This window comes from Theropithecus gelada, chromosome 13 (assembly GCF_003255815.1).
Source record: "Theropithecus gelada isolate Dixy chromosome 13, Tgel_1.0, whole genome shotgun sequence".
Taxonomy (NCBI): Eukaryota; Metazoa; Chordata; class Mammalia; order Primates; family Cercopithecidae; genus Theropithecus; species Theropithecus gelada.
This window is the reverse complement of record NC_037681.1, coordinates 3416738-3427662: the sequence shown is the minus strand read 5'-3', so window position 1 is coordinate 3427662 and position 10925 is coordinate 3416738. Positions and strand designations below refer to the sequence as shown.

The 10925-nt window shown below is 42.7% G+C and overlaps 1 gene segment (V, D, J or C); it reads left to right on the top strand.

Annotated features, from left to right (window-relative positions):
- The first annotated feature begins 248 nt into the window (after positions 1-248).
- On the top strand, positions 249-750 carry LOC112604964. The segment is given in 2 exon segments: positions 249-303; positions 428-750. Coding segments are annotated over 2 exon segments (378 nt in total).
- Positions 751-10925: the final 10175 nt, after the last annotated feature.

Sequence of the window (10925 nt, the reverse complement as noted above, 5' to 3'; positions counted from 1 at the left end):
TGTTCTGTAAGCATATGGCCATGAGAGAAATGTATTCTCTCTAGGTAAGTCTGCACTGCCTGATCTGTTGGGACCCTGGGGACACTGCCCCTGTGTTGAGTTACTGAGATGAGCCAGCCCTGCAGCTGTGCCCAGCCTTCCCCATCTGCTGCTGATTTGCATGTCCCAGAGCACAGCCCCCAGTGCTTAAGACTTTTTTATAGGCTGGTCATACCCTGTGCAGGAGTCAATCTCAGTCAGGACACAGCATGGACATGAGGGTCCCCGCTCAGCTCCTGGGGCTTCTGCTGCTCTGGCTCCCAGGTAAGGAAGGAAAACAACAGGAATTTACCAAGCTGGTGTGCTCCGTACTGTCTGGAACTTCAGGGAAGTCCTCTGATAACATGATTAATATTAAGAATATTTGTTTTTATGTTTCCAATCTCAGGTGCCAGATGTGATATCCACATGACCCAGTCTCCATCCTCCCTGTCTGCATCTGTAGGAGACAGAGTCACCATCACTTGCCGGGCGAGTCAGGGCATTACTGATGATTTAGCCTGGTATCAGCAGAAACCGGGGGAAACTCCTAAGCTCCTGATCTATGAGGCATCCAGTTTGCAAAGTGGGATTCCCTCTCGGTTCAGCGGCAGTGGATCTGGGACAGAATTCACTCTCACCATCAGTAGCCTGCAGTTTAATGATTCTGCCACTTATTATTGTCAACATTATTACAGTTACCCTCCCACAGTGTTACAAGTCATAACATAAACACCCAGGGAAGCAGATATGTGAGCCTGGGCTGCCCCAGATGCTCCTCCTGGTGCCTCCATGTGCTGAGAGCATTTCTCAAAGTCAGTCAGGTTTTGAAAGTCATTGGGAGGTTTCTGTAGAGGGACCAGGGAGGCTCCTCTGAACCCTAAGCCTCTTTCGCCGTCATCCACAGCAGAAAATATGTTACAACGCCTGACCTGGCAGAATAAAGAAGAGAGATAAGTCCACCTGAGAAATCTGTGTTATGGGATAATTGGAATTCATATAGAAAAAGAGAAGATACTCTTAGTTTTCCAAGGAGAATTTGTTCAAATTGACTAAATTAGAGTCTAAACCACAGTCTTTTTGAAGCCTATGGTATGTCCTTTATGAAGCAGGTACTAGAGACAAGGGATTCTCAGGTCCTCCTGCAGAAGTCAGAGTGCACCTGCCCCAGGTGGTATGTGCTGAGTACCATGTGATGATCCTCAGACCTGTCTGGGAAGCCCAGGGTTGGGGTGCTGATGCTCTCAGCTGCCTGCAGCATGTCTCCAGGTGACTCTCCGGTCCACACCTAATTCCACGTGTTTTACTTCAGGTGTCAGTTTACATGAATCCACCACTCTGAGTTCCCAGTGTCATAGGAGGGCAACTCGTTGAGCAACTCTAAAGAAACCGTAGAGAGAAAAGGAGCTTTGGAAAATGTGATTCCAGAAACGATAGTAATGATGGGGAATTGACAGCTGATTGGCCAGTAAGGTACACTTACTACAAGGCTCAATATTTTTCCTGTTACAGATTGTCCCAGAATACACTTGAATGTGCTTTCGAGTCTTACCAGCAAGTCTGGGTTCATAGCAAGAAAACTTCATTAAGTTGTAGATGAAACAGAAAAATCAGGAAATTTTATGAAATATATTATAACGCTGTGTGTGGTAACTCATGCCTGTAATCTTGAGCACTTTGAGAGGCTAAGGCAGGCGAATTGCTTCATCCTAGGAGTCTGAGATTGGACTGGTGTTGGGAAGAGACCCCCAAATCTAGTCATAAACAAACCCCAAAACTGGCCATAAACAAAATCTCTGCAGCACTGTGACATGCTCATGATGGCTATGATGCCCATGCTGAAGGTTTTTGGTTTACCAGAATGAGGGCAAGGAACACGTGGCCCACCCAGGGAAGAAAACCACTTAAGGTGTTCCTAAACCACAAACAATAGCGTGAGCCATCTGTGCCTTAAGGATCTATTCCTGCTGCAGATAACTAGCAAAAGCCCATCCCTTTGTTTACCGTAAGGAATGCCTTTAGTTAATCTATAGTCTATAGAAACAATGCTTGGCCGGGCATGGTGGCTCAAGCCTGTAATCCCAGCACTTTGGGAGGCCAAGACGGGCAGATCACGAGGTCAAGAGATCGAGACCATCGTGGCTAACACGGTGAAACCCCGTCTCTACTAAAAAAATACAAAAAACTAGCCAAGTGTCGTGGCGGGCGCCTGTAGTCCCAGCTACTTGGGAGGCTGAGGCAAGAGAATGGCGTAAACCAGGGAGGTGGAGCTTGCAGTGAGCTGAGATCTGGCCACTGCACTCCAGCCTGGGTGACAGAGTGAGACTCCATCTCAAAAAAAAAAAAAAAAAAAAAAAGAAACAGTGCTTATCGCTGGCTGGCTGTCAACAAATATGTAGGTACACCTGTTCATGGCTTTCAACTGTGAAGGCTGCCAGCCCTTTGATTCCCATTCTGCACTCTGTATTTCTGTGTGTATGTCTTTAATTCCTTTAGCGCCTCTGAGTTACAGTCTCCACGACCGAGCTGGTCTCGGCAAGTGGTGCCCATATGTAGGGCTCGAACCCGGGTCGAAGGGTCGCCAGAGTGATGCTTGGAGAATGTGGAACTATACTGGCGAACACCCGAGTACCCTTAAGCAGTTCTCATGGTGAGTAAGAAGGAAAGCTCGGAAGCACCAGTGCAACAATGGGACAAGTGTCCGCTCTGCATCTTTTCACCTTGGAACCTTTTCACACTGATAATAAGGAAGAAAGAGAGTATAACGAAGTAACAGAAGAGGTGACAGAGAAGGGTTGTTTGCCAGCTAAAGCTAAAGTGACAAAGGAGGGAGAGGTTTGTCCTATTCTTCTGTACCCCTCATTAGTTTGAAGAAAAAGACTGGCCTGACCCTCCAGAACTTCCTTTTCCAGAGGACACTGGATGAAAAGTAGTTGCCCCAGTGACTGTTCAAGCAGTGCCTCAAGCAACCACTCTCAGTTCTACTCAGGCAGGAATCTAGCAAGCTAGACAAGAGGGTGACATAGAGCCTTGGCAGTTCCCTGTTAGGATACACTCCCCAGATCAACAGAGAAATATTATAGCTATATTTGAGCCTTTTACTTTTAAATTGCTCAAAGAATTTAAAGAAGCTATTAATCAATATGGACCAGGTTCTCCTTTTGTAGTGAGACTGTTAAAGAATGTTGCTGTCTCCAGTCAGATGATTCTTACTGACTGAGACGCTCTTACTTGAGCTTGTCTAACTCCTGCTCATTTCTTATAGTTTAAAAGTTGGTGGGCAGATGAAGCTTCCATTCAGGCTGTTCACAATGCCCAGGCCCAACCTCAAATTAATGTAACTGCAGACCAAGTTTGGGGGTTGGCTTCTGGTCTGGTTTAGATGCACAAGTGGTCATGCAGGATGATGCCATAGAGCAGCTTAGAGGAGTATGCATTAGAGCTTGGGAAAAATTCACTTCAGGTGCTGAAGAATACCCTTCCTTTAGTGCTGTTATGCAGGGGCTGAAAGAAACTTATACAGGTTTTATAGCTCAGTTACAGGAGTCTCTTAAAAAGGTGATTGCAGATTCGGCTGCTTAGGATATAGTGTTGCAGTTACTAGCTTTTGACAATGCCAATCCTGAGTGCCAAGCAGTTCTGTGACCTATTAGAGGGAAAGCACATTTAGTTGATTATATTAAGGCATGTGACAGTATCAGAGGTAATCTGCATAAAGCTACTTTGTTGGCACAAGCTGTGGCAGGGCTGAGAGTGGGTAAAGGAAATACTCCATTTCCTGGAGCTTATTTTAACTGTGGGAAGCATGGTCATACTAAAAAAGAACGTAGAAAAAATCAGTGAGTCAGGCCTCCAGTTGAGGGAAAAAAGAAAACTGCTGAACCTGGAATATATCCCAAATGCAAAAAAAGAAAACGTTGGTCTAATCTTAATCACTCTAAATTTGATAAGGACGGAAACCTGATTTTGGGAAACTCCATGAGGGGCCTGTCTCGGGCCCTGTTCCAAACCGGGGCACTTCCGGCTCAGGTCACTCCCTCACCCCTGTACAATGCCTGTCCCCTGCCACAGCCGGTAGTGCTGCTGTAGATTTATGCTGCACAAAAGCTGTGAGCCTTCTGCTTGGGGAACCCCTGCAATAGGTGCCAACAGAAGTCTGTGCATCCTTGCCAATGGGGACGATAGGATTCCTTCTAGGAGGGTCTAGTTTAAATTTAAAAGAAGTGCAGGTACGTATAGGAGACACTGATTCAGATTACAATGGGGAAATTCAAACTGTTATATCTACTTCTGTTCCCTGGAAAGCAGAGCCAGGAGAGCGTGTAGCACAGCTCCTAATTATGCCGTATGTGGAAATGGGGAAAAGTGAAACTAAATGGACAGGAGGATTTGGAAGCACTAATAAACAAGGCAAAGCAGCTTATTGGGTGAATTAAATTACTGATAAGTGTCCTACCTGTGAAATAACTATTCAGGGAAAGAAATTTAAAGGTTTGGTAGATACAAAAGCAGACATTTCAATCATTTCTCTACAGCACTGGCCATAGGCATAGCCAATCCAACCCACTCAATTTAACATAGATGGAGTTGGTAAAGTCCCTGAAGTATATCAAAGCAGTTATATTTTGCATTGTGAAGGGCCTGGTTGATAACCTGTGACTATTGAACCAATCACAACCTCTGTATCTATAAATTTATGGGGGAGAGATATTTTACAACAATAGAGAGCAGAAGTGCTAATTCCAGAACAATTATATAGCCCTTAAAGTCAACATATGATGCATGAAAAGGTGTATGTCCCTGGTATGGAACTAGGGAAAGATTTGCAAGGTTTAAAGGAACTGCTTCAAGTGGAGAGACAAAGTTCCCGCCAAGGTTTAGGATATCATCTTTGATGGCAGCTGTTGTTAAGCCTGCAGAACCTATAACATTAAAATGGTTAATGGATAAGCCAATTTGGAAAGAACAATGGCCGCTGAGTAAAGAGAAACTGGAGGCTTTAGAGGATTTAGTTACTGAACAATTAGAGAAAGGACACATAGCTCCAACATTTTCCTCCTGGAATTCTCCAGTCTTTTTTATTAAGAAAAAGTCAGGGCCGGGCGCGGTGGCTCAAGCCTGTAATCCCAGCACTTTGGGAGGCCGAGACGGGCGGATCACGAGGTCAGGAGATCGAGACCATCCTGGCTAACACGGTGAAACCCTGTCTCTACTAAAAAATACGAAAAACTAGCCGGGCGAGGTGGCGGGCGCCTGCAGTCCCAGCTACTCCAGAGGCTGAGGTGGGAGAATAGCATGAACCAGGGAGGCAGAGCTTGCAGTGAGCTGAGATCCGGCCACTGCACTCCAGCCTGGGCGACAGAGCAAGACTCCGTCTCAAAAAAAAAAAAAAAAAGAAAAGAAAAGAAACAAAAAAAAGAGAAAAAGTCAGGTAAATGGAGAATGTTGACAGATTTTAGAGCCATTAATTCAGTTATACAACCTATGCGAGCATTACAGCCAGGATTGCCTTCTTCTGCTATGATTCAAAAAAATTGGCATTTAAGAGTCAGATTTCAGACTGTTTCTTTAATATCTCCTTAGCTGAGCAAGACTGTAAATGGTTTGCATTTACAATTCCTGCAGTAAACAAACTACAGCCTGCTAAGCGTTTTCACTGGAAATTGTTGCCACAAGGCATGTTAAACAGTCCAATAATTTAACAGACATATGTAGGGCAAGCAACTGAACCTACTCGTAAAAAATTTTCACAGCGTTAAATTATTCATTACATGAATGACATTCTTTGTGCTACCCCCACTCCAATGTTATGATTACTTGCAAAATTCAATTTCTCATGCTAGTTTAATTATAGCTCCGGATAAAATTCAGACTACTACTCCTTATTCCTACTTAGGGATCTTAGTAAATGACACTGCACTAGTGCCACAAAAAGTAACCATACTGCCAGTCGTGGTGGCTCATGTCTGTAATCACAGCACTTTGGGATGCTGAGGCCGGCGGATCACGAGGTCAGGACAAAAATTAGTCAGGCGTGGTGGTGCATGCCTGTAATCCCAGCAACTCGGGGGGCTGAGGCAGGAGAATTGCTTGAACCTGGGAGGCAGAGGTTGCGGTGAACCGAGATCACGTCATTGCACTCCAGCCTGGGCAAGAAGAGTGAAACTCCGTCTCGAAAAAAAAAAAAATCCGTACTCAGTGATCAATTAAAAACATTAAATGACTTTGAAAAATTACTAGGGAATATTAATTGGGTACGACCTGCTCTAGGCATTCCTACATATGCCATGAGTAATCTCTTTTTTTTTTTTTTGAGACAGAATCTTGCTCTGTCACCTGGGCTGGAGTACAGTGGCACGATCTCAGCTCACTGCAAGCTCTGCCTCCTGGGTTCACGCCATTCTCCTGACTCAGCCTCCCCAGCAGCTGGGACTACAGGCACCCGCCACCACACCCAGCTAATTTTTTTGTATTTTTAGTAGAGACGGGATCTCACTGTGTTAGCCAGGATGGTCTCGATCTCCTGACCTCGTGATCCGCCTTCCTCAGCCTCCCAAATTGCTGGGATTACAGGCATGCACCACTGCGCCCAGCTGAGTTATCTATTTTCTGTGCTTAGAGGAGATCCTAGTCTCACTAGCCCCCGGCAATTCACAAAGGAGGCTGAGGCAGAGTTACAGCTGATTGAGAAGCAAGTGCACAAGGCTCAAATAAAAGAATAGATCCAGAGAAGACTCTAGATTTGCTAATTTTTTCAACTCAGGCTTCACCTACTAGTGTTACTGTCCAAGAGCAGGACTTGGTAGAATGGCTTTTTCTTCCACATACTAATTCGTGGACTCTAACTCCTTATTTGGATCAAACCGCTCCTATGATAGGAAATGGGAGAACTCAGATTGTTAAATTACATGGATATGATCCTGGAAAAATTATTGTCCCTTTCATGAAGGCACAAATACAGCAAACTTTTATAAATAGTCTTACTTGGTAAACCGATTTAGCTGACTTTGTGAGTATTCTTGATAATCATTTTCCGACGACTAAATAATTTCAATTTTTGAAATTAACTAATTGGATTCTCCCTAAAATAACTAAATTTCAACCAATTGAAGGTGCTGAAAACATCTTCACAGATGGATCTAGTAATGGTAATTCTTCTTATTCTGGATCAAAAGGTAAAGTTTTCCAGAGGCCCTATACTTCAGCTCAAAAAGCGGAGCTTGTAGCTGTAATTGAGGTATTGACTGCTTTTGATATGCCTATTAATGTGATTTCTGATTCCTCACACGTGGTTCATTCCACACAGTTAATTGAAAATGCTCAGTTACAATTTCATACAGACGAACAACTGATGACTTTATTTACCCAAATGCAAACAGCAGTTAGGAGTAGAATGTACCCTTTTTACATCACTCACATTAGGGCTCATACACCTCTTCCAGGACCCTTGACTGCAGGGAATCAAATGGCTGATCACTTAGTTGCTACTGCAATATCTAATGCTAGACACTTTCACAAATTAACCCATGTTAATGCCTCTGGTCTCAAACACAAATACAGCATTACCTAGAAAGAAGCTAAAGCTATTATCCAATGATGCCCAACTTGCCAAATGGTGCATTCCTCATCTTTTACAGGAAGAGTTAATCCTCAAGGATTGGAACCTAATTCTCTTTGGCAAATGGATGACACACAGAAGTTCCCTCATTTGGGAGACTAGCTTATGTACATGTATGTGTGGACACCTTTTCTCACTTTGTCTGGGCTACATGCCAATCTGGAGAGTCTCCTGCCTGTGTTAAATGTCACCTTTTGCAGTGTTTTGTGGTGATGGGCATTCCAGCTTCTATTAAAATAGATAATGCCCCAGGCTATACTAACCAAGCTCTAGCTACATTTTTCTCTATATGGAATATTAAACACATTACTGGCATCCCATATAATTCTCAAGGACAAGCCATTGTAGAAAGAATGAATCTCTCCCTGAAATAGCAGTTGCAAAAGCAAAAAGTGGGAAACAGGGATTATGGGACACCCCATATGCAATTGAATCTAGCATTACTGACTTTAAATTTTTTGAGCCTGCCTAAAGGCCAGATGTTATCAGCAGCTGAACAGCATCTACAGAAACCAGCTGTAAAGACAAGCAGAACAACTGGTTTGGTGGAGAGATCCAATAACAAAAAGTTGAGAAATAGTTAAAGTAATAACTTCGGGAAGAGGTTATGCATGCGTTTCTCCAGGTCAAAATCAACAGTCGATTTGGATACCATCAAGACACCTGAAAACTTATCTTGAGCCAGGTGCTATGGAAGAGATTCCGGGAGGATCCTGAGGGCCTCCCAGTTGCAGCCATGTCGAGACTGATGCTGAGGAGGACCCCAACTGACTCCTGCAACACCTGTTGAACACAGCCACCTACCTGGGGACAGATTAAGAAGCTGTCACAGAAGGCAGAAGAAAGCCTGAGGAAAGAGAGATAAAGAGTCACAATGAGTAATTTAATGATAGCTATGATAGCAGTGATCACCTTTGCCATGAGTATTCCTTCAGCAAGGGCTGACACAGAGAACAATTATACTTATTGGGCATATTTATCAATCCTGGCTGGCAATAATGCCTGGATGTAATCACCCTGTGCCACAGCTACACACGCCTTCTGATCTCAGTATTTACCATAATAAATCTGCTCCTATAATTGAGGCATACCACCCTCAAAAACCTAGTTGTAAACAGAATTGAACCTGGCCGGAAATAATGAATGTACTTGTTTGGGAAAATTGCACTGCAGAACAGGCAGAGGTGCTGCACAACCATTCCTATGGAATCATTATTGATCAATCCTCTAAGGGGATGTTTAGCTTCAATTGCACCTGTCAGTGTACTTCCCACAGGTGCACTATGTCCAGCTGCTCTAAACAAAATGGTCAGATGGCATAAATAGTAAGAAATATGGCAAGAGTTCCTGTTATCTGGAAACATGGCAGTATAGTGGCACCTCAACGTCAAATGATATGGCCCTCTGTAGGAACTAAACATAAGGATTTGTGAAAACTACTAATGGCTCTTAATAAGATCAAAATTTGGGAAAGAATAAAAAAGTATCTAGAAGGACAATCTACAAACTTGTCTTTGGATATTGCAAAATTAAAAGAACACATATTTAAAGCATCCCCAGCACACCTGACCTTAATGCCAGGAACTGGAGTGCTTGAAGGAGCTGCAGATGGATTAGCAGCTAGTAACCCATTAAAATAGATAGAAAACACTTGCAGGCTCTGCGATTTCAATGATGATTGTGTTATTAATTTGTGTTGTTTGTCTTTGTGTAGTCTGTAGATGTGGATCCCAACTCCTGTGAGAAGTAGCTCACCTTGACAAAGCTGCCTTTGCTTTTACTGCTTTGCAAAACAAGAAGGAGGACATGCTGGGGATAGGCCCCCCAAACTGGCCATAAACAAAATCTCTGCAGCACTGTGACATGTTGATGATGGCCATGATGTCCGTACTGAAGGTTGTGGGTGTACCGGAATGAGGGCAAGGAGCACCTGGCCCACCCAGGGTGGAAAACTGCTTAAAGGCATTTCTAAGTCACAAACAATAGTATGAGCGATCTGTGCCTTAAGGACGTGTTCCAGCTGCAGATAACTAGCCAGAGCCCTTCTCTCTGTTTCAGGCTATCCCTTTGTTTCCCATAAAGAATACTTTTAGTAAATCTATAATCTATAGAAACAATGCTTATCACTGGCTTGCTGTCAATAAATATGTCGGTAAATCTCTGTTCAGGGATCTCAGCCCTCAAGGCTGTGAGACCCTTGATTTCCCACTCCACACCCTATATTTCTCTGTGTGTGTCTTTAATTCCTCTAGCGCTGCTGGGTTATGGTCCCCACGACCAAGCTATCCTCGGCAACCTGGACTTGCTCTCTCATGAGGAAGGTCTAAAATTTAACATTGTGTTGTCCTTGATTCTATTGCACCAACTTTCATCTAGTCTTTTTGTCAGTCACTCACAAGGGCACTCAAGTCAAATTCTCTAAAGATATGATCATCTTTTTTCTAATTCTAGGCAAAAGGTTGATTTTAGATTTTTAATCAAATTAAATTAAAGCAAATTAAATATTTTAATGTTACAAATATGGCCATTTAAGTTGTATCTTTCTCTCAGTCTCTCTACAAATGTTAATATGGGGCAATTTCATAATAGGATCCTCATGATTTTCCTTTTCCTCTACAGTCTCTCAGTAAAGTGACCTAGTATGAGAAATTCTATGAGGTTAATTTAAACCCAAGACAAAATAGTTATATTGAAATGTAATACTTTGATGATAAGCCAGAAACAAAAGATGTTGCTCTTACTTTTTGATTTACTTAAAATTATTACTGATTAGTAAACATTTGCTTTAATTTTCCATAGAATCAATAAGCTTCTCTCTTTTTTCTTTCCTTACATGAATTATTTTTGTATAAACAATTTTCCTGGAGTAATAGATTGGCTTACCTTCTTATTTTCAGTTTTAATTTCCGCCTAAATCTGCTAGGATTCCAGAATACAAAATAAACCATTTTCTAGTTTGAGGATGTTTCTAATTGACTAGGGTAAGAATATTGAATATGAGTAAGATGCAGCTAAATCAGTGTCTAGCGAGAGATTATGCCTTTATTCACTTGTTAAACATGATAATTTTATTCCTGACTGCTCCTGGGAGGTCAGAATTTATTACTGATCATTTTTTTGCTGGTAGATATTATAGAAAAGTTAATATCAAATCTGGAAATACTCCAAAATAAGTGCATTTGTTTCTTCACAGAGCATTTACAGTTGGGTGATCCTTAGCTCCTGCCCCAGAATAACCAAGTAATAATAAAATTCTCTACTGTGATGTGAAGCTGCTGCTTCCAGAAGG